At 41.3% G+C, this 24,676-nt stretch overlaps 1 protein-coding gene across 3 annotated transcripts; it reads left to right on the top strand.

Annotated features, from left to right (window-relative positions):
• Positions 1–700: 700 nt before the first annotated feature.
• On the top strand, positions 701–24,296 carry LOC131926134 (zinc finger protein interacting with ribonucleoprotein K-like). 3 transcript variants are annotated; one of them, XM_059281421.1, is made up of 4 exons: positions 701–1,407; positions 1,915–1,953; positions 4,263–4,392; positions 5,686–9,353. In XM_059281421.1, exons 2-4 carry the CDS (start codon positions 1,939–1,941, stop codon positions 6,942–6,944), a joined length of 1,404 nt encoding a protein of 467 aa, XP_059137404.1. In that variant the 5' UTR covers positions 701–1,407; positions 1,915–1,938; the 3' UTR covers positions 6,945–9,353. The 3 variants fall into 3 exon arrangements, with proteins under 3 accessions (XP_059137404.1, XP_059137417.1, XP_059137411.1); XM_059281434.1 differs by lacking the exons at positions 701–1,407; positions 1,915–1,953; positions 5,686–9,353 and adding exons at positions 21,412–21,512; positions 22,318–24,296 and having other exon boundaries at positions 4,285–4,392; XM_059281428.1 differs by lacking the exons at positions 701–1,407; positions 1,915–1,953; positions 4,263–4,392; positions 5,686–9,353 and adding exons at positions 19,698–19,854; positions 21,412–21,512; positions 22,318–24,296.
• Positions 24,297–24,676: the final 380 nt, after the last annotated feature.

Genomic DNA, 24,676 nt, shown 5'->3' with positions numbered 1-24,676 from the left:
TAATGATTCTCTTGTCTCCAGTATCCTGTACTGGAATCACATGCTGTATATCATCATGAGGGACAACTTAAGCTATTTGTTCGGTCCAGAGATTGACAGATGCTAAATACACAAATACAAGAAAAACACAGAACTTGTTCACAAGCTAAAAGTTTCAGAATTGCTTAAACTGTTTTCATCTTTGATTTTGGCAGTTGTGGACTGTGGTTACATTTAACCTTAGTTTATGACCAGCTGGTGGCTATAGCTGGCCACTTCTGTAGGTGGCTGGCTGGGTCTGTTTGCAAAGGGCTGCACCCTTAGAAGAGGGGGAGTTGTGAGGAACTTGTGGGTTTCACACAGATCCTGTTTTTTTAGAGAGGTGATCTATGCTCCTTGTGATATTCAGGAAAGTCGGAAAGCTCTCTAGTTTCTCGAGATATATATATATATATATATATATATATATATATATATATATATATATATATATATATATTTGAAGTTTAAAGAGCCATATGTGATCTGTGATGCATCCTCTGATGGGACAGAGAGGAAGGGACAATTCAAGTCCCATGAAAGATGGGGCAGGGGTGTTAGAATACTAAGGGAGGGCTCCAGGATATGAGAGCAGAAATGGAAGTGTAACACACCTAGCAATTTAGAAGAGACTACTTACAGATAGTCTCCAGCAGTGGATTAGGGCAGCTAAGTGCCTACAGCTAGTTCTGGAGGCTAGGCATGCGCTTCCATCATGATGTCTGTCCAGACTTTGGGCAAGAAGTGGAGAAGTTTCTTTCCTCCCTCAGAGAGAGTATTATCCTCCTAGCCAACCATAGCCCCTTTGACCTCCAGTGTAGCTTACTTGCAGCCCTTTGGGGTATTCTGTTTGCCCCCTGGTTGGAAAACACTGGGGTGGCCCAAGACTACAAAGGAAGAACACAGACCAGAAAACAAATACCTGGAAGAGGCTTGTTTGCTACCGTCTATGACGACATTTCCCGGCATCCCGCTTAGCCTTTGTTCCAGGTGGTGAGGGTCCACAGCTTACCCAGCCGCAGACGCACAACTAGAGGAACTACGTTACCCAGAGTGCGTTTGTCACAGATAGAAGAACACTGAACCAATGAGCATTTAGAACGATATCATTTGCAGGGTTTTTTTACTGGTAGGATAGGGCGGGACTTCCGGCTGCATTCTGTGGCGCTCGTTTTAGCGGTTTTTGGGTCCGTTTTTGTTGACCATATGCAGGACCCCTTTGTCCAGCGTTAGGGGATGAAGAGTATGAAGGAGCGGTTCTAGAAGTAGCATTCATCGCACACTGGGCGCTGGCGGCGACAGCTTTACCCAAAGTCCTGGTCCCGTCTCCGTGCCATCTGCGCGCGCCTTAGTTGGATGGCTGTGCCCACATTCATGCACCAGGTTTAGGTAAGTGCTGCGACATCTGATGCGCCTTTGCCCTCACCAAGTATCATACAAAGTCTGAGTGAGGGAGTCCGCTTAAGTCGCTACTCTCCAAATCCTGGTTTGTGTTTAGGTTCCCTATTTGCAAAGCTACTGTGAGGAGACAGGGCAGTGTGTGACAGCCAGGGCCCCAGCGTGTGTAATTTCTTGGAGCGATATTGAAGTGTGAAATATTTTAAGCCTGTAATAGTAAGATGGGGACTTTTATCCTTATCCCTACGACATAGGAATTTCTGTAGGGAAGAAGTACACAGGCTTGAATGTGGGCTTTCGGTTTTCCAAAAAGCTGTTCTATATAGCACAGGCGAGTTGAGTCATTGTTCAGGGCCCCACAGGTAACCCTCAGCACTGAGTATTTGGGATCAGATGTAATGAAGGCACCCCCAGGTCACCTTGCTCCATGTTGGGAGAGTATAGAGAAAGACCCAAGGGTTTGGATCCCTGCCATCATTCATGATACCTCTCTTACAGGTATCCATTACTGAAGAAGTGGATATGGCCCTCATGCAGGTAAGGAGAGTGTGTCAGACTGTCACTACTCATGACCTTGTCCTGGGCCAAAGAATGCTTAACAAACCCAAGCACAGCGTCCTCATTCAATATTGGGGGTTCTTTGAAGTAGTTCCTAATGGTAACAGATACAGAATGAGGTTGACTCAGGCACTGGAATGTGTAAATGCTTGGAGATGAGTCTGACATCATGCACAGATTCACCTCAAGTGTTTTCTTCTGTGGGAATGAAAAGGAGCAGGGTAGGATTCAGACCTAGAATGAATTGAGATCTAGGTATCTGCTTTGGAGTGATGAGAACAATGAGACACTTAGAAAAGGAACGCAAAGAGGAGGGAGCTGACCTAATGTTCGCCATGTCAGCCTCCATGTCCCTGTGTCATGGAAAACCCAGTTGTTGTGAGGGAGGCAGTAAGAAACCTATGGAGGATGCTGCTCTAATAATCCAGGTGAGTGTTAATAGTGACTAGACCAGGGTGAAAATGGAGGAAGTGGTAGGAGTCTACATTAGTTTTATGATTAGTGCTGCTTAGGGTCTTAGCTTTTAAAGAGGGGAAGGTAGTCAAATATTGGTACAGCCTCCAGGACAGTGGTTCTCAACCTTCCTAATGCTGTGATCGATGAATACAGTTCCTTGTGGTGTAGTGACTCCCAACTATAAAGTTATTTTCGTGGCTACTTCCTAAGTGTAATTTCGTTACTGTTATGAATCTTAGATCAGAACTACATGTTTTCTGATGGTCTTAGGCGACCCCTGTAAAAGGGTTGTTAAACCTCCCAAAGGGGTCATAATCCTCAGGGTTAGGGTTAGGGTTAGGGTCATAATCCATAAGTTGAGAACTGCTGCTCTAACAGTTTAAGATTTAGAAGGATGTAAACTCCATCAAATGCAGGTTCATTTTCATTGAGAATTTTTTTTAATTGTGTTTAGCTACTTCTAAGTTATTTCAAAGATCAATGAAGAAACACATCATATGGGTGGGTGGTCTTCTCTGTCTGGAATTTGGGAGGTGGCTTGAGATGGATACATCTAAAAAAGTGCTGGTCAGTATTTAGCCCAAACATGTAGATGTATATTGTAATTAGGAGTAGTTCTGTTTCTCATGCTAGTAATAATGATAGCTACTCAGGAAAGGTGGGGCTATGAATGAGTCTTGGTGACCTAGGTAGAAGTGATAAACATTAGAAACACAATTGTGAGAGAAGTAGAGATAGATGGACATGAGAAAGAGTATGATCAAAGTTTCTAAGGCATGGGGCAATAAGACAGTCACAGTGCCAGCAATACTAAGTAGAAGGTGGCCCAAAGCCAGGACTGAATGGTTTCATCTCCTCAAAATTCTGTTGTTGAATTTTAACTTGTGTGGCCTTTGAGAAGTAATTAGCTTATGAGGATAGATCCCTTTTATGTGGGAGTAGTGAGTGCCCTTGCAACAGCATGCCAGGAAACTAGCTAATGCTTTTTCCCACCATTTGAGAATACCAATGGCAGTCAGTGGTCTATAACCATAGAACAGGACCTTCACCAGAAACTGCCAAGAATGGCTCCTTGACATCAGACTTAAAGCCTTCAGATCTGTGAGAAATACATTTCTGTTTATAAGCCACCCAGTGGATAGTCTATTGTTAAAGCTCCCAAACTAAGACTCCAAAAGTGGTGACTATTCTTCATGCTATAGGCTTACTGAAATTTTGTTGTGATCCTGTATATGTCTACAGTATCTCATGCAGGCAGATGGGTAATTTTAGGGACACAAATCTGCATCTGTGAGTTACTGAATATGGGGTCGAGAGCCATTGATGTTTTGAACCACTTCTTAGGAATGATTAAGAACAAAAGTAAGACTGTGATTGTCTAGGGAATGTGAAGATCTGCAGAAGTAGAAGAATGCTGTGTGAGATTGCAAGCGATCCTGGGTAGCTATGATGGAAGCAAAGAACAAATGGTCTCTGGAGCAGGATCCTGGACCACGTATGACAATCAGGATGATTGTGAGGATGTAAGGGTGAAAGGTGAACTCATCTGAGTATGCCTAAGAAGGACCATCAGGGGGGCCCTGAGAAATTGTTTGACAAGAACAGATGTAGCCCTATATGTCAGTTTAGATGGTGTCATTGTATCTGCTGCTGGTGCTATGACACCAATACTGGAAAAATTAGAATCTAGTGGGATATAGTGGCACTGGGACCTGGTATTGCTTTGAGGTAGGAATGTGGGGAGGAAGGAGAAGAGAGTATGGGTAAATAAGTGGGTATTCTTGGCAACATAGGGGTGAAGTTGACTATGGAATAACCTCTCCCTATTATAGCAGGGCCGTGTGACTTTTGAGGATGTAGCCATTTGCTTCTCACGTGAAGAATGGAGACTTCTTGAGAAGACTCAGAGGCTGCTGTATCTCAATATTACACTGCAGAACTTCGCACTTATAAACTCCCTGGGTAAGGCTCTTACGTTCCCCTAGCATCCTGAGCCCCTCTGCCCTCTTTCCCTAGAGGCAGACTGATCCTCTCTACAGCCGGACCATGAGAGCTGTTAATTTCTCCATATTCTGGTTATATATGGTATGTGTGATAGCACTGAGCTATGTCTACTATCCCAAGTAGATCACTCCCTAAGTAACCCTAGCACCTGCTGCTTATTGTGGTAAGGGAGTTGGGCATCCTATAGTCATCCTAATCAATGGGTATCATCTTGCTTGTCTTGCCTCTTGCTTGTCTTGCCTCTAGTGGTGTCTAAAATCCTGAGCCTTAGCATCACAAGTGCTTCTCCTTGACTAGCTGGCTTTTTTATGACTTCCTTTGGCATGGCTGCAGTTTTGGAACCATGTACTGTTCTTGCTGGATCCTCCATTTTGGATATTTAAAAATTAGTGTTTCCTTTCCTGGGATCTATGGTTATCTCTTGTGAGACAGTCTATCAGAGCTGATCGTTTGTTATGTCATTTCTTTCCTATGGACCTTGTTTCATGTGGTCATATGTAATGACACCACTGGGGGTAAGAGGGAGGAATCTGGTTCTTTGGAAAGGTCAATCTGGCTTCATAGGAGGCCTGGGTGTGGTAAGTGACAGCTAGAGGAAGACATCCATCCAGGCTATCACCAAAAACATCCTGTATCCACTGTGGCTTAGGTGCTACCAACCAAGCCTCATTTCATATTCCCTTCCCCAGACATGGTAGCTTTCTGACTTGTTATTTTATCTGTGATTTCTGGCACCTGGGTACCCCTGTTCTTGTCTCCATGCATCTCCAGTTCCTCTGTACTGTACTGTTCCTCTATGGATTCCAACACGACCTCACACATAAATCTGAGCACACGCTATTCATTTTCAATTGTAGTGAGTTCCCTAGGCTTGCACACAACCTGCCTTCTGCAAAGCTTACACTTAGCACTAGGAGATGATATCCTGCTACAATCTGGGTGGGAAGCCCTAGGGATTTGGAGGCTACTCCATGATGAACGTCTAGCCGCTGTGTTACAGAAGCTTAAGGCCGTGGGTAGAAAAGTTAGACATCTTTCCCTTATGGTTCATGCCATCTTGGAGGCCTTCATTCAGTGAGGTCTTCACAATTCTGTTCTCTTTAGCAACCCGATGTTGCAATGCAGCTCGTCCCTTAACCCACCCCTTTAGCTCCCATGTCTTCGGTAGAAACATTCTGTGGCTTATGTGGATGCTGGGGCTTCCTCCTCTGAGCATAGTCAACAGGCATTTCAGCAGTTATTGTCTTTCAGGTTGTGGGCATAGAACAGAAGATGAAGAGCAGAGAGTTTCTACACGAGCATCACAGGTTTGGAGATCTGAGACAATTCTATCTCCACTAAAAACTCACCTCTGTGAAAAGTGTGTCCCAATTCTTCAAAACATTTTGCTCCTGCCTGATCTGCCTGGGCAGAACCAGAGTATAGAGGCACATTCACAATTTAATCAGCACCAAAAACATGCTAGTACAGAAAAGCTCTTGAAGAAGAATGCCGACAAGGCCTCAGACTTGAAACAATGCCTATTCCATACGTCAGCAAAGTCCTTCCCCAGTTGGGACGTTGAGAAAGACCTCCCAGACATACTGAGTCTTCTGAAATCCCAGATCTTTCCCAACAATCCGAAGCCCAGCAAAATCAAAGAGGGTAGGAAAGAAGCTCACAGTCATAAAAGTCATAAGTCAGGAGGAGCCTGTGGGAAAACGTCCAGTCAAAAACAAACACCTGTGCACCAGCCAAAAGCCTCCACTGGGAAAAAGCTTTATGAGTGCAGCAAATGTGGGAAAAGCTTCCGTGGCAAGTACTCGCTTGATCAGCACCAGAGAGTCCACACCGGAGAAAGGCCTTGGGAGTGCAGTGATTGTGGGAAATTCTTTAGCCAAACCTCCCACCTGAATGATCACCGTAGAATACATACCGGAGAAAGGCCTTATGAGTGCAGTGAATGCGGAAAATTGTTTAGACAGAACTCCAGTCTTGTTGACCACCAGAAAATTCATACTGGGGCAAGACCTTATGAGTGTAGCCAGTGTGGGAAATCTTTTAGTCAAAAAGCTACCCTTGTTAAACACCAGAGAGTTCACACTGGAGAAAGGCCTTACAAGTGTAGTGAGTGTGGGAATTCCTTTAGTCAAAGTGCCATTCTTAACCAACACCGGAGAATTCACACTGGAGCAAAGCCTTATGAATGTAACCAATGTGGGAAGTCCTTTAGCCAGAAAGCTACCCTCATTAAACATCAGCGAGTTCACACTGGAGAAAGGCCTTACAAATGTAGTGAGTGTGGGAAATCCTTCAGTCAAAGCTCTATCCTTATTCAACACCGGAGAATTCACACAGGAGCAAGGCCTTATGAGTGTGGCCAGTGTGGGAAGTCCTTTAGCCAAAAGTCTGGTCTCATTCAGCATCAGGTAGTTCACACTGGAGAAAGGCCTTATGAATGTGACACATGTGGGAATTCTTTTAGCCAGTGTTCTAGCCTCATTCATCACCAAAAATGTCACAGTGCATAAGACACTTCATAAAAGTAGCAAATGTGGATAAGCCTTCAACTCGAAGCTTAAACATCATTTAGCGCCTCCAAATTCATACTTGAGAAAAGCCTTAGACTTACAGGGAATGCTCTCTTTTAGTATTACGACACTAGAGAAGCTTCTGAGGTTGATCTTAATTCTGCCCACATCCAGGAGTGTGAGATTACTCAGGAGGTCAGGCATGGGTAGGTGCAGGAGCTGCTTTGCCCATACTGAGCTGGCCAGGGTCCTTGCCATATATGAGTGTGGTAGAAGCCGTCTTTCTCTACCACATAACCAGTGTGCAGTGATCACCCCATCATGCTAAGGAAAGGCAAATTGTCTGTCAGTGCTGCTTGCCTGGAGGAACTCTTGAATGGAGTATTTATGGAGAATTTGTTTTCTGTTTTTAACTCTTTAAAGCATGGCTACAACTCAGCTTTTACCGGGAAGATCTACCCTATTATCTGCTGAAGGTAGCTACAATTTGATTTCCTGCATATTTAAAAAAAATAGTTTTTAATCAGTGTCACATGACAGTTGGGTGAATGTTTCCAGCCTTCTAATTATGGTTGGTCACTGCCTTCTCGTTGCTCTGGTTTATACATAGATAGATGCCTTATTCTGAAAGCTACCTTTACTCTTACAGTTTACTAGTGGGAAGGCTGGAAAACAGACTGAATTTTCTAGGAAAATATGGACAGCTTTTGTGGATGTCTCAACTTGGTATACCTCTACAGGTGAAGCAAAAGAAAAAAAAAAATTTCATTGCTGTCCAAGAGCTGCAGGATCTTCGTTATTGTAGTGTATGACTTGGAAACTTTCTGTGATTGGTCATCTCGAGGAGAGCTCTGCTATTGCCATAAGCTTCTGTACTTCTAGAAATGGAATGAATTTGCTCTATTTTTCTCAGAGAATGTCCTTATAATGCCCATGACAGAAGGAGAGGCAGCTTGTAAGGGTCTACATAGAATGTGCCCCAGTAGCAATTATTCCATAGGCTGGTATCACTCATGAGATGAGCAGATCCAGATGTGAAGCATCATTGGCACACAAACGATGGGTATGGTAGAGTCTGCAGCCAGCCTCTACCTCTTGTAAGTGTGCCTCTTGTAAAAGTGCACCCAGCAGTCTTTGTTTTGGGCTGTGTTCACAGGACCTAGAACTCTGTGTATGTACATAGCTGAGGTCATTGTCAAAATAATAATAATAATAATCTAAGATTTTGTGGGATAGTGTGGTCTTTCATGATTGTTTACCTCAAATCTGTTGCTATAGAGATAGGAAAATGAGATGGAGATCCTGTAGCCCAGGAATATAGCTATTGTAATCACAGTCCAGCTGCTGTATTTGCAGTCTGGTATGGCCACTATCACTGCTTGTCAGTATTCCTTGCATTAACGAAGGGCTGTCCTTATCTGTGCACGAGGACAGAGTAGGATCAAAATGGAGGGTACCATGCCTTTTGGTTTCCAGAAAGTAGGAGTTCTGAGTTTTGTATTTTGAGTCACTTTTTAAAAGTTTATTGATGTATTAATGAAATGCAGTCATCTCTATGGTTTATTCTTTTAAAAGTTGTATACTCATCTTTGTGATGATAACCTTGTCTGTGATTTACCTCATAACCTTTTATAATCTTCTCCCTTTTCCCAGACTTATAAGCGTTCAGTAGTTTATATTTGACTCATAAGAGTACAGTTTGTGAGTGAAAACAAAAGTTGCTTTTTACCTAGATATTTTTGACAATACATCATTATTTTGAGATTTATCACTGCTGCTTTTTTATACCTTATCCTTTATACTGCTATACTGTGTTTTTTATAACTACAACAATACCCATTGATCTTTTTATCTATTCAGCTACTTAAATTGAATCCTTTCTTGAGCTGTTACATACAAGACTACAATGGATAAAGGCATATGACTCATTATGCATATGTTTTATTTCTCTTGAGCCAGTAATTCAGTATGTATGAATGTTTCCATTTTTAAGAGATTGTCAAACTGATCTAGATTGGTGTAGACCAGTGGTTGGTTCTCAACCTTCCTAATGCTGCAGCTCTTTAATACAGTTCCTCATGTTATGGGAACCACTAACCATAAAATTATTTTGTTGCTATTCATAATTGTAATTTTGCTACCATTACGAATTGTAATGTAAATATTTGTTTTCTGATGATCTTAGGGTGACCCCTGTGAAAGAGTTGTACAACTCCAAAGGGGTCACTACCCACAGTTTGAGATCCACTGCTGTAGACAGCATGTGAACTCACTTGTCCACACTCTTGCTAGTATTTGGTATGGATAATGTGTTTGCTTTGAGCCATTTTAATAGGTGTATAATAACATATAGTCTTAATTGCTTTTTTGGTGTTTCATGATATTGAGTATTTTTATGTGTTTATTTGCCCACTGTATAGTTTTAAAACCTATTTTGCCTATTTTTGAATGGAAATTGGTGTTAATGTCCTTTTCATTAATAAAGAAATATATACTAACAATATGTATTAAGACTTCATTCATTCTTCAATGAATTTGATAGACTAAGTTTTATTATCAAAGTTCAGTGGTTTGGTAGACTAGTCCTTGGAAAATGGAGGGAAATGTTTTTGAGTACTAGAGAAACATTATAGCAATTTTTCTCTTTTATTCACAGTGTAATAGTCAAGGTGCTGTATTTTTTAAACATTGTATGCATTAGTAAGATATTCCCTGTCTTTTAAGTCTAGCTCTTTCAGTACAAGCAAATACTGGTTTGAATATTTAATTGCATTCCCACCATGGGCAATTCCAAACTGCCAAAGTGATATTATCAAATATTGAGTTGGGAAGAGACATATGTTCATTTTATACCCATCATATTGATGTAATAGTCAAAAATTACCTGAAGAACATAAATATGTAAGTAAAACATTAGAAAGTGACAACTTTTGATTATTTTACTCTTGCTTTTTAATGATAATTTAATTGAGGGTGTAATTATGTTAACAAAATTTTGTATGTACATTGTTTCTATTTTAATAACATACTTAAAACCAGGTCTCCTAATACCCTTTTTAATTTATTCCTCTAAATATAAAATGGGTATAAGGATATATTCAACCTTTTTGATGGATATTTTCATGTATGCAAATAGCAAGGATTATGTGAAAAAACCCTATGAGTCCTTACAAATGAATCGCAATTAACTGTCCATATATAGATATATGCCTTTTACCTAGTAGTTTTTGTTTGTGTGTGACAGTCTCCTGTAGCCTAGGTTGGCCTTGAGTTCATTAGCTAAGAATGATCTTAAATTTATCCTTCTGCCTCTCCACCTTTCTAGCCCTGGGATTACATGCATACTCCATCCTGCCCAGTTAATGTGGTGCTGGAGATTAAATGCAGGGCTCCATGCATGCTAGCTAAATACTTACCAGCTAAGCTACATCCCAGTCCTGAATTTTGATATGTCTCAAAATCCTGGTTTTTGTTGTTTGGGTTTTGGTTTTCTTTATTTTACATTTTTTGTTGTTGTTTTTTGTTTTTTGTTTTTTCTTATTTTCTTGGTGTTACTGAACTTACCCTGTGACTAGATATTGTATTACAGTTATCAAGGGGAATAGAACCAATAGAAAATGGATATACAGTTAAAAGGAGAGTAAAGTTAAAATTTTTTATACAAAGGCTAGATATTCCCACAATGGCCAGGAAGCCTTGAAAACCAGCTGCTGCCCAGTCTTAAGAAGCTGGAAGACTCAGAACAATAGGGTGTATTATCCATTCCCAGTCTAAGGCTAAAGGACTAAGAGAATCACTATAGTCTAGTCTGCCATTAAAAAATTGAAGACAGGTGTGGTGGCAAAGGCGTTTAATCCCAGCACTCTAGAGGCAGAGGCAGATGGATCTCTGTGAGTTTGAAACCAGCCTGGTCTACATAGTTTCAGTAGAGCTAGAACTACATAATTAGATACTGTCTCAAATGAATGAATGAATGAGTGAGTAAATGTGAATGATCTGCAGTCTGGTTCTGGGCTTTGTTCATCCAATCCCCTGACAGGCAGTGCCATCAACATGCAGGGGACATCTTCCTCCTTTACTTTCATGACGTGATGCTAATCATCCTTGGAAATCCTGTCATAAATCTTCCCAGAAAGCCCAATAAGATTCCTTAGTGGGTAAACCTTGCCACCAAATTGGTGATGACCTGAGTTCGTTCCCTGAGATCTACATGGTGGAAGAAAAAGGGAAACGACTCCTTCAAATTGTCCTATGGCCTATACATACACCCATACACACAAAAGAAATAAATGTTTAAAAAACATTTCCAGAAAGATGCTTTACCAGTTTTCTAAGCATCTTTCAATCCATTTAAGGTAACTAAGATTAACCGTGACATAAAAACAAAAGGGTTGATTAAATCTATACATAGATTTATGACAGTGACACTCCAATGCACTATAGTTAGTTTGGTTGGTTTCTGACTATTTACAGTGTATGCCTTAAGCATTATTTTTACACACTGCAATTTACTAGTATACCATAGCTTGGAAACAAAAAGAAAAAATTTAAGTGCTGTATTTTAAAGTTAAAAAAAAAATGGAGTAGAAATGTTCAGGAATTTATCTAAGAGTTTTAGAGCAACACAGCCTAAAGATAAACATAGTAATCCTACATGGCAGTTACACAATTGACAAAACACACATGTATGTATGTATGTATGTATGTATGTATGTATCACACAACCAAATCAGATATGACAGACAACGTACCAAGAGTCAGCACATATAGACTAGAGATCTGTAAGACACAATGATCAGAAGTTGATAACTATCAGCTGTCCAAAATTTCACCTGTAGATCAACTAAAGAAAGCCAAATATGCTCCCTTAGTCATACTGGATGCCAAGTTTCTTGGAAACCCACCACCAGCTTCCCTGTGCCAACAGCTGCCAAACTTGTCACTCCTAGAAACTTTCCCTATTAGAAGTTTTGCCCCTCCATTATTTTTGCTTCTCTGACAAACCCACATAACCATGCTTGATTCTTTCATTAAGCCATTTCTAGGAAGTATCCTTTCTTGTTCTGATTTTTTAGGATTTTTATTATTTAGATTGTGTGTATGGGAATGCACAAGTCTGAGTTTCACCAGAGGCCAGAGGCATTTGGATCCCCTGCTAGTTGGAGTTATGAGATGTGCACGTGCATCCTGATAACTGGACTCTGATCCTCACTAAAAGATGCATGTGTCCTTCACTTCTGAACCATCTTTCCAGCCCACAAGTAAGTAACCATCTTACTCGCCTCCCTCTGTTACTATGGTAGGCTCTACTCTTCAAAGTCATGTGTCAAGTGTGATTTCTTTGGGAGAAATAGGGCTGTAGAGAATAACAGTTCATGCTCGTGAAAGCCTTTGTGAATGCAGTAAGTGCAGGAGATTCTTCAGGTACAAATCCCACCTCAGTAGACTCAAAAGTGATCACATAGGTGCAAAATTATACAAGTGAGTTCACAAAATCTCCAAGAGATAAATCTGTCCCCAGTCAACACCAAAGAGTTACACACTGAAAAGAGTGTGGGAAATGGAGAGACTACCCACACTCGAGAAGATGGTCTCACACTGTGTACATACAGTCAGTACTAAAAGGACTAGGTGGGTATTAAACCGAAAATAAAGAGCACATGAAATTGGGAAAAAGTGGTGGGTTAATAGGGAGTAACTGAAAGGGAGGAAATGGGGGGCTGGGTTTGATAGAACAGTGTATTCATGTATTTTTTAAGATCTTAAAGTGCAGTGGGATTAAGTATAGGAAAATGTTCAACATCCTTAGCTATGAGGGAAATGCAAATGCAAGCAATACTGGTATTCTATCTCACCCCAGTCAGAATGACTATCATTGAAAAAACCAATGGTGAGGATGCAAGAAGCAGAGAGAAAGAACCTTCATACACTGTAGGTGGAAATGTAAATTAGTGCTGTCACTATGAGTATGGAAGTTCCTCACTGAACACACACACACACACACACACACATACACACACACACACACACACACACACACACACACACACATACACACACACACACTCTGCCACTCCCTGTGATCACACATGCCACTCCAGCCAGGGAAGAAGATAGGCTAACTCCAGATCTCCACTTTTCCCTCCATTCCTGCTCCAGCCTACCTTCCCCTCCTGCACTCATCTACAGTGGATCACACAGATCTTCCCTTGCAAACTTCCCTTCCCCAACTCCAGCAGGGATTCCCTGGGAACACACTGACCACTCCTGCCAAGGAAGCAGATAGGCTAACTGCAAATTTTCACCTCTCCCTCCATTCCTCCAAGTCTAGCCCCTCAACACTCTCCTCATCTGGGCAACAGAACACCTGCAGCAGCCTCCCCCACCCCCATGTCATCTCTGGTCTATCCCACAGATCTTTCCCTTCTAACCTCCTTTCCCCCACATTTTGTTTTATCTACTCCTAAACTCCAGCAGGCACTCTCTGCACACAAGCCACTCTGTCAGGGATGGCATGTAAGATGCCTGACGTGCTGCCAGCAGAGACTAGAGATGAGGGATACAAGATTGTGGATCATCAACCCTCTGTGCGATCCCCTCCAGATCTTCTGCTTAGCATGCCTCTAGAGGACCAAGGCAGAAATGCCTACATGTCCCGAAGTCATGCTTTCTGGCATGCATATGTCATGTTCTCCTCCATATAATTACTTCTTGTGATGCTAATCTTTTTCTCCTATCTGATCTTCATGTTCTGTGTTCCTAGATCAATGGTGATTTTGGTGATACAGGAAAGGAGTGAAGTAAATTTCAAAGGAAATTATACAGAGATGATCACCCAGGCTGGGGTTATGGCAGTTATGCAGGTCATGGGAAAGAACCTGAAGCCCAGGGACGCTTTTCAGGCTTGGATAACCTGTACCAAATGTGTGGTCAACTATAGCACATGGTATGATGTGTATTAACACACTGGACTTAAATTGGCCAAGATGAATAATTCAGTTTCTGAGGATATTCCAAGGGCATTGTGTAAAACTTGAGACCCTAAGGGATATTGGCTGAAGACTATGGATGGAGTATCGAACAGATGGGATGACAAACTAAAAGTGTGGGAACCTAGAATAGGAGGAAAATGTTGGCCTCTACCAAGAAATGGAGATGGCAACTTTAATCCAGATACCTCCTGAAGGAGTGTGGAGACAATGTGGCAATTGATGGAGTAATTGCTACAAGCTTTATTGGGTTTCTAGATTTAAAAGAGCTGCCAGAAAAGGTGAGGAACAGGTCTTCCTTGGAATTGTTGGATATAGAAGGACAGAAATAGCTGAGTTGCAGGGACACATTTCTTGTCTGAAGTCATTGTGGCCCACCAGCCACGGGGCTTGGTGTTTGCAGAGGGCTGAGGAGGAACTTAGGCAGCTGCAGGGGTCTTGAAGTCGGAGCAGGCTGTGTGAGAAGGAAATGACTGTCTGGTACATTGACCCACTGTTCTTATTTTTACCTTTTTTTTTTTTTTTTTTTTTTTGCAAAATTGCATGTTGCTAGCCTTTGGATCAAGTGCTCAGAATATTGTATAATCATTAATAATAAAAATAGATTATGCTTGCTTTGGTATTAAGCCTGGGATAGTACCTGTGTTTAAAGATGATGAAGAATATACTGGTGATTTTCTAAGAATAACCTTTGGGATCATGACAATATTTGGTATTGGGTGATTTCCCCTTTTCTTTCTGCTCCTCCTTGCTTATGATAATAAAAGACTGAAGTTACCAGGGCAAAAGCAGAAGCTAAGAGAAGCTAGGGAAGCAAAAGAAACTTAGCAACTGCAGAAGTCCGGAGTGACCTGTCAGCTTGCAAGAACACTGTCTCTGAGTTGTTACTGCGCCTCAGAGGTATCCCATGCTTCAGACCCCCGAAACTGCTGAGGCTGTTCCCTGGCACCACTCCAATCAGGGAAGCAGGTAGGCTACCTGCCTATCTTCACCTCTCCATCCATTTCTCCAAGTCTAATCCCCTAGTGCCATCCTCAGCTCTATAGCAGACCTTCTGCTATGGCTGCTCCACACTCTCTACCCCCATTCTCAGGGCACTAACTAAGTGGATGTTTGCTTTCATCACTCTGTGGATGTCCTAAGATAATCCTCATTCCTAAATGTCAGCTCCCAAGGCCCAGAAATATATTTTACCTAGAACACCCAGTGCTCACACCTATCAGGAACTCAGAAGATTTTCCTATAGGCAACACACAGTCACCACACTCTTCTAGGAACAGGAGAGGAAATAAAAACCAAGGTTTTTTATTTCCAACCCACCCAACAAAGACAAGACCAGATATTACCACCTAGAATCACAGTTTTCCCAAACACAGATGCCTAGAGCCCAGCATAAAAAAAAAATTAAACATTCAGGACAATATATCTCCACTAGAGTCCAGCAGCCCTACCTGAGCAGGCCTTCAATATTCCAACATAATGGAAGCACAAATAAAAGCGTTTAAATCAGCCTTTATGAATATGAGAGAGGTCCATAAAGAGGAAATGAATAAACCCCCTTAAAGAAATCAATGAAAACACAAACCGTGGAATAAAATGAATAAAACCATTCAAGACATGAAAATGGAAATAGAATCAATAATTAATACCCAAAATGAGGGAAATCTGGAAATGAAAAATATAGGAAGTCAACAGGAACCACAGAGGTAAGCTTCACCAACAAAATACGAGAGATGGAATAAAAAATCTCAGGCATTAAGAAGTGGATACCTCAGTCAAAGAAAGGTCTAAAAAACTCTGGGACACTATGAAAAGAAGAAAAATCTAAGAATAATAGGAATAGAGGAAGGAGAAGAAACTCAGCTCAAAGGCTGAGAAAATATTTTTAACAAAATCATAAAAAAAAAACCTAACACAAAGAATTTGTCTACAAGGTATGAGAAACTTAAGGGACACTCAATAGACTAGAACAGAAAAGAAAGTCCCCTGGTACCTGTGGAGGGCCCTGCCAATGTATGATGCTATGAGAACACACCACACAAAAGAGTTAGTGCAAGAGGTTTATTGGAGGAGGGGGAAGACCAAAAGAGTGTAAAGTGGAAGGACCATTGTCCATCCAGTTCATTTTACAAGACCACAGTTACACTGATACCCAAACTACATAAAAACCCAACAAAGAAAGTGAATTACACACCAATTTCCCTTATATACATAGATTCAAAAACTCTCATTAAGACACAAACAGAATCTGAGAACACATTAAAGATGATCATTCACAATGATCAAGCAAGCTTCATCCCAGAGAAGTAGGCATGGTTCAACATACATAAATCAATAAATGTAATCCACCATATAAACAGCCAGAAAAAGACAAAAAAAAAAATCATTTGATTAGATGCAGAGAAGTCCTTTGAAAAAAATCCAACACCCTTCATGATAAAAATCCTTGACAAATTAAGGATAGAAGGACATACCTCAACCTTATAAAGGCAGTTTATAGCAAACCCATACCCAACATCAACTTAAATAGAAAGAAACTCAAAGTAATTTCATTAAAATCAGGAACAAGAAAAGGCTGACCACTCTCTCCTTTTCTATTTAATGTAGTGCTTGAAGTCTTACCTAGAACAATAAGACAACTGAAGGAGATTAAGGAGATAAAAATTACAAAGGAGGAAGTCAAAATATCTTTATTTAATGATGCTATGATAGTATACATAAGGGTCCCTAAAATTCTACCTGGAAACTCCTACAGCTAATAGACACTTTCAGCAAAATAGCTGCATACACACTTAACTTACAAATTCAATAGTCCTTCTATATAAAGGTTTGAGAAAGAAAGCAGGGAAACAACACTTTTGATAACAGCCTGAAATAATATAAATTATCTTGGGGTATCTATAGCCCAAGCAAAAGAAAGACTTCCATAATTAAAAAACAAAACTTCTACTCATTGAAGAAAGAAACTGAAGATATCAGAAGATGGAAAGGTCTCCCATGCTCATGGATTGGTAGGAGTAACATAGTAAAAATGACCACCCTAACAAAAACAATCAAGAGATTCAATGCAATTCTCATCAAAATTCCAAAAATATGTCTTCACATATTCATATAGAAATAAACAAACAAAAACAAAAAACCTAGGATTACTGAAACAATCCTGAATAATAAAAGAACTGCTGGAGGTATCACCATCCCCAATTTCAAGTTGTACTACAGAGCTACAGTAATAAAAATAGCATGGCATTGTCACAAAAACACATTAATCAACGGAATCAAATTGAAGACCCAAACCTAACATCACACACCTTTGCACACCTGAGTTTTTATAAAGATGCCAGAAATGCACACTAGAAAAAGACATCCTCAATAAATCGTGCTGGTCAAACTGGATAGTTGTGTGTAGAAGAATCCAAACAGATCCATACTCATGAACCTGCATAAAACTCAACTCCAAATGGTTCAAAGACCGCAACATAAAAGCATATACACTGAACCTGATAATAAAGAAAGTGAGGAATAGCCTTGAACTCATTGGCACAGATAAAGACTTTTTTAACAGAACACTCATCACAGGCACTAAAACCAACAATTAATAAATGGAAACTCATTAAACTAAGAAGCATCTGCATGTCAGAGGACACCATCATTCAGAGACAGCAGCAGTCTACAGAATAGGAAAAGATTTTTACCAACTACACATTCAATAAAGGGCTAATATCCTAAATGACTGAGAAACATTTAAAGAAATGTTCAGCATCCTTAGCCATCAAAAAATGCAAATCAAAACTACTTTAAGATTTCATCTCACACCCATCAGAATGGCTAAGATTAATAACACGAGTGACAGCTCATGCTGGTGAGGATGTGGAGTAAGAGGAACACTCTACATTGCTGGGGGAGGTGCAAACTCATCCAACCACTACAGAAATTAGTATGATGGGTCTTCGGGAAGATGGAAATCCATATACCTATATTTCCAGCTATACCACTCTTGGGCATATACCCAAAAGATGCTTAATCCTACTACAGAGACACTTGCTAAACCACGTTCATTGTTGCTCAGTTCATAATAGCCAGAAATTGGCAACAACCTAGATGTCTCTCGACAGAAGAATTAATGAAGAAAATGTGATATATTTACATAATAGAATACTACTTCAATTTTTAAATGACATCATGAATTTTGTAGACAAATAGAACTAGAAAAAATTCATCCTCAGCAAGCTATTCCAGATGGAGAGAAACAAACATGGTATGTATTTGCTTATATGTGGATATTATCTGTTAAGTCAATACTAAGCTACAATCCATAGGAACACAAAGACTAGGTGTAGAGTAAGGGCTTAGAGGGAACAGGCATATCTCTTTAGGAAATGGAAATAAATAGATATGGATGGAGGTCTGGAAAGGGAGAATTAAGTAAGGATAGTGAGGGGAGAGGGGTTGTGGATTTGGAATATGGGGAGTAGGGAGCTAAAATTAAGGGACATTTGAAGGGTAATATGAAAACCTAATACAGTGGAAGCTTTCCAAAGCATATCTATATATGAAGGCGATCTAAATAATGGTAGAATCAGAGTCATAACTGTCCATCTGTTGTCACCCAGTGATTTACATTTTAGGATTAAAGCTCTGCAACAGTCACAGTTCAAGGCCCCCTGTGCTCAGCATTGAGCACGTCTGAGACTTCAGTATCTCCTTGAGTTATCCTGATGCCCTAACTCTTTCCAAATGCCATTGGCTTCCTCAGAATATATATGTACTTGTGAAGACAACATGGTCGTGGTTAAACAGGTTTTGGTTGTTTAAACAGTTCAAGCTTCTCTCTCCCCCATGAATCATCTGAAATTTCAATTCTAATGTTGTTCCTGGAATTGTAGGTGAAATGAGGTCAGTTATTCCAAGTCTACATTTCCATGTGCTGATGATATCTTTGCACATGGCTGTCAGTGTGACCATGTCAACTCTTTATCTTGGCACATGGAACACTTAAAACAGTTTTCATTTTTCAAATAGATGGCATATTCCCAAAAGGAAATAAATGTATTTCAGCTTGAGGGCTAATGGGTACCATTTAGATAAGAGTGTTACTTCATTGGTTGGATACCATCAGAAAGGTGCCTCTGTTGACCATCTGCTTTTAGAATATCTGGTATTCCCCTCCCAATCTTGTCATCTCCTGGGGCCCTCCTAGCTGAAATTTGTCTCTGAGGAAAGCCGAGGAAGTGCTCCACGTTAGCCAACTTTGGAGCTCAAATATCCCTACAAAACCTCTCTCTAAAAACTATTCTTCCACTTTATGTCTTGGGACAGTTCTCACCGTTGAAGCTTGGACAACTGACTTAAAGCTTTATATTTTACTTATTTAACAATGAAGAACATAAGAGTGGACAGTTAAATACCCTTACCGATTTTGATGTGTGTGTCCATTAGGGGAACATCTGGCATAATTTGTCTCAATATTTGCACATGTTGTTCTCTCGGTCTGGGACTTCTCAGATGAAGGAGGTTTCGCTCTTCCCAGTGAGTTTCTGGGACCTTTCCCAGAACTTACAGCCAAGTCACACTATTCATGTCCTAACTGATGCCATAGCCAGCGCCCCTATGGTCAATTTCTCTGAGGGAACTACATTGCCCAGAATCCAGCGCGCACGTTGGGAGCATTTCCTTTTAGGCGGGACTTCCGGAAGCTTCCCCAAGTCGGGTGTCTTGGCAGCATTATGGCCCAAACTTTGGAGCCAGTTTCGAGTTGACTGGCCCCAGAAGTCACAAAAGGAGACTTACTTGCCTCTGAGGGAATATTGAGCGATGACCGAGTAAGGAGATCCCGTCTGCAGGGCCAAGTGACAGCGGTCCCTGCTCGCCCTACTTTGGTGTTGCTTAGGCAGGTGAGGGCGGTGGCCATGAACCCTGCGCAGGTGGGTCCTAAGTTCACAGACCTTCACCTGTCATCCTCAGCCTCTAATCAGAAATCCACAAGTGGCAGTAGGGCAGGGGACCCGTGTGAGTGGGAGGTTTGCGGTTTCTGACCCGCAGTGGAATGTAGGGCAGTGTGATGGCAAAACAAAACACCACCAGAGCAGAGGCTTAGCGAGTGCATGAAACAATGGAAAAGTGGGTGCCTTTTTGACCCTTGTATGCGGGAGAGATTGTAACAGTGATTCCTATCCTGCGTCACACGCTTACGATGAATTGTATCCTCATTTGAGAACTAAGGAGCGTTTTGAATGATGGAAAGAGGTGATCTTAAAAAGACTTAAATATGCATTCCGGTATTCGTTCAGAAAACAGTCTGCTGTGGGGTTGGGATGATAATGACTGAAGCAGGGACACAGGCCAGGAAGCTATTGCAACTGACTCTGAGAATGTTCTGGTAATACTCAGCTAGCATAGGGTCGGGGGAACGTGGAATGAATTCTGGATAGTCATTAAATTCTGAAGGTAAGTTTGGAGATGAAACCGTCAAAGTTTCCTGGTCTTATCAAATGTGGTTGTGAAAGCAGTGAGTGAAGAACTGCCCCACTACCCCTCCCCCACTTCATAAACATCTGAAACGTTGAAAATGATAAGTTAGAGTGGTGAACATTTTTTCAGAAGGATTAAGAATTGGGTTTTAGACATGGTAAATCCAAGGTGTCTCACTGTGCAACCAGCAGGAAAGCTTGCAAAATATTCTGGTCCAGCATCCTGGGGAAGGGATCGCTGGAGACCTCATAGGTGAGGTATGAGACATAGAGATTTGGCTGAGGTTGAGATTTATTATGGGTGTTGTTTTATGTGGTGTTTAAGATGAGAAACAGGAAACTTGAGGGCAGTTTTCCATTTGGCTCAGGACCATGTGACATAGCCTGAGAATGAGTTTAAGTGTCCTTCCTGTTTGAAGTGGGGAGCTTCTTGATGAAGTTCAGACGTTGTACTATTGTGCTATGATGCATTCTGTGCTTTATATTTACCATCTCCTGGGATAGGGGAGCTACCCTAGGCTTCTGGGATGGCACTGTTCTCTTTTTTTTTAAACTATAGGGCTTGATCTTTTCTTACCACAGCTGTGCCTTAGCCACTACTGTTTTACCTGATTCCTTCACATAGGTTCTCTGGGTGCCAAGCCTTAGATACAATGAGTTTTCTCCTCCATTCTCTTTGCTCCCCAATTCTTAACTGTCAGGAGACTAGCCAGGTCATGTTTGGGCATCAAGGATCTTAAGGTTATCACAGTAGATCACATCCTGCATGCTTTTTCCTTGGTGGTAAGACTTTGTCCACAGGCACACACTTCAGGGCTCCATGTTCTGCCACCTTTATCTAACATTTTTCTGAATCAGCAAATAAAGCTTTCTGTTATCATAGTCATTGTTTGTGGAACTCACTGGACTGTCGCTGCAAGACAGGCTTTATTTTATTGTATTTTCCTCCCAGTTTTGCATGGGTGTATTTTATACTCACCTATCTTTTCCCTGGTGATTTCTGTCTTCCAGATCCTTTATGATTCCTGAACGATGGCAAGCAAGAGAGTCCTGGGCACCTGACTGAGAGGGGATGACTCTAAGCGCAGCAGAAGGAGCTTGGACCAACTCTAGTAAGAACTACAGGAGGGCATGACTTTCAAATGTTTCTCAGATAGGATCAGAAACCTGTCTTGTGTCCACTAGCATTTGATGCCAATGCCAGTTGACGTGCCTTCTTCCTGTCTTTTCCTCTCCATCTTACCCTTTTTGTTATTTCTGCTCTAGTTTCTGACCCAGGGCTTTCTCCCCATGCCTCTAATGCAAGTGTTTTCTATTGCTCCCTCATCAGTCTTTCTAGTATTGGACTGAAAGAAGATCATTGGACTGAACTAAGATCATCAGATGTATATATAATTCTTTAATTGTCTTTGAATATAAGCCACTCATTTTAAATCAAACATTCCTGGGCCAGGAAAATACACTTATGTGTAACTCTGACCTGTTACTACCAGTCAGCCAAGCCTTTCCAGAAGTCATTTTTAGGGAAATAATAAAGACTACTTTTTCTCCTGTGCTAGCCTCATTCTTATATCTTTATCTCATAGCCTTCTCTATTCTTTGATCACCCATTGTGGGTGGTGCCATCCCTGGGCTGGTGGTCCTGGGTTCTGTAAGGAAGCAGGCCAAAAAAGCCATGGGGAACAATCCAGTAAGCAGTACCCCTTCATGGCTTCTATATCAGTGCCTGCCTCCAGGTTTCTGCCCCATATGAGTTCCTGTCCTGATTTCCTTTACTTATGAACAGTGCTGTGGAAGAGTAAGCTGAATAAACTCCTCCCCAACTTGCCTTTGGCCAAGGTATTTTGGCAGCAGTAGTAACCCTGACTAAGACAACATGTATTTCAGAGTGTATACCAGTGTTTTTTCTGCCTTCAGGTTGTTGGTGTGCAGTGAAGGATGAAGCAGAGCCTTCTGAACCAAGCATTTCTGTTGGAGTACCACATGTTAACATTCCCAAGGCAGGTCCCTTCTTCACTCAGACAACTTATCCTTGTGGCATATGTGACTCCATTTTGAATGGTCTTTTGGATGTGGAGGAACACCAGGGAACATACCCTGCACTTGTAACTTACTCATGCAGGGCGTGTGAGAGACAGTTCTGGTTAAGTGAAAACTTTTGCCAGAACCTAAAGCATAATAATGTCAAGAATTCTTTACAAAAGAACGACAGTAGAGCCTCATTATTTAAGAATTTCAAAGTTCATGTAAAGCCCTACTCTTCAGAGAAGCCCTCTGCATGCGAGGTGGAGCAGAGGAACCTTCAGGACAGTTTGACTGGTCACCAACAAAAGGTCACCCTTAGCAAGAAGAGAGCAGGGAGCACTGAGAATGGAGAGGACTTCCATGTTGGACAAATGCATTATACATGTGGTGAGTGTGGGAAAGGTTTCAACCGCAAAGATACCCTTGTGCAGCACCAGAGGATCCATAGTGGAGAAAAGCCTTATGAGTGCAGTGAATGTGGGAAAGCCTTCAGCCGCAAAGCCACACTCATGCAGCACCAGAGGATCCATACTGGAGAAAGGCCTTATGAGTGTAGTGAATGCAGAAAAGCCTTCAGTCGAAAAGACAACCTCACTCAACATAAGAGAATCCACACTGGAGAAATGCCTTACAAGTGCACTGAATGCGGGAAATACTTTAGCCATCACTCCAACCTAATAGTACACCAGAGAGTACACAGTGGCTCGAGGCCTTATAAGTGCAATGATTGTGGCAAAGTCTTCAGACACAAATCGACACTTGTTCAGCATGAAAGTATCCACACTGGAGAAAACCCTTATGATTGCAGTGATTGTGGGAAATCCTTTGGGCACAGATACACCCTCATTAAACATCAGAGAATTCACACTGAGTCAAAGCCTTTTGAGTGCACTGACTGTGGGAAATTTTTTAGTAGAAGCTCTGATTTTATAGCACACCAAAGGGTTCATACTGGGGAAAGGCCTTTCGTGTGCAGCAAGTGTGGGAAAGATTTCATCCGAACCTCCCACCTTGTTCGGCACCAGAAAGTTCACTCTGGAGAGAGGCCATATGAGTGCGGTGAGTGTGGGAAAGCCTACAGCTTAAGCTCCCACCTGAATCGGCACCAAAAGATTCATGCAGCAAGAAGACTTTAGGGGTGCTTGTAGCACAATAGTATTCAGTCAGATGTTGAGTCTCATAGTGAGCGGTCATGACAGGGAGATGCATTAGGAATGGCAAGTGTGTAGGAAGCTTTCAAGAGCTATGTTGTACATTTTGACTAGCTCGAGTAGCATGCCACTGTCTCTTAGTACATATGACTGAAACTATCTAATCTCTTCCATCTTAGTCTCTTCAACAACCTGCTGTGGGATGTTCTGTATGCTATAAAAATGTGTTGCTATGATTGATTAATAAATAAAATGCTGATTGGCCAGTAGCCAGGCAGGAAGTATAGTATAGGCGGGACAAGCAGAGAGGAGAATGCTGGGAGAAAGAAGGCTGGGTCAGGAGACACTGCTAGCCACGATGAGTAGCAAGATGTAAGCGACCGGTAAGCCACAAGCCACATCGCAAGGTATAGATTAATAGAAATGGGTTAATTTAAGATATAAGAACAGATAGCAAGAAGCCTGCCATGGCCATACAGTTTATAAGTAATATAAGTCTCTGTGTGTTTACTTGGGGGACGCTAGTGAGAGAGATTTGTCCTGATTGTGGGCCAGGCAGGACCAGGAAAACTTCAGCTACAACAACCTCTGGGAAGAAAAGACATTTACTCTTCAAAGTCCCTATAGTAATTGTGAAGCACATGATAAGAGTATAATCCCCCAATCTGTCATATTTGACTGGCAGAGTTGTGTATAGCCGAGATCTGAGCTATGCTCTGTATTTGGCTTGCAGAAATAATTTGCTTCTTGGATGTTATTTTAGTGTGAAATATTTTTTATTTGCTTGTTTGAGCCATTATTTTTATTTTGTCCAAGCTAGCCTTGAACTTCTCTTTCCTCAGCCTCCTTAGTAGCTGAGAGTTTAGACATGTGCCACTATCCCCAGTTCTTTATGAACTTTCTAACATAATGGGCATCCCACATCTTTAAGTCATTCAACCAGATCAAGTACTTGCCTCCTATTCCTTTGGCTTCCAATAATAAATGCCTTAGAATTTACATGACTTTTAATCTTAGGGGAGGTTGGAGTATAGTGAAAACAAAGTTAGTATTTGACCAGCTAAAGATATAAAGACTCATATTTTAAATGGGACAGCAGG

This window comes from Peromyscus eremicus, chromosome 1 (genome assembly GCF_949786415.1).
Source record: "Peromyscus eremicus chromosome 1, PerEre_H2_v1, whole genome shotgun sequence".
In the NCBI taxonomy this organism is placed as follows: Eukaryota; Metazoa; Chordata; class Mammalia; order Rodentia; family Cricetidae; genus Peromyscus; species Peromyscus eremicus.
This window is presented reverse-complemented; position numbering and strand designations above follow the sequence as displayed.

Excerpts from the sequence above, each read along its gene's own strand:
- LOC131926134 (XM_059281421.1), top strand. Across the intron at positions 4,393-5,685 it reads CGCACTTATAAACTCCCTGG|GTTGTGGGCATAGAACAGAA; the intron begins GTAAGGCTCTTA and ends ATTGTCTTTCAG.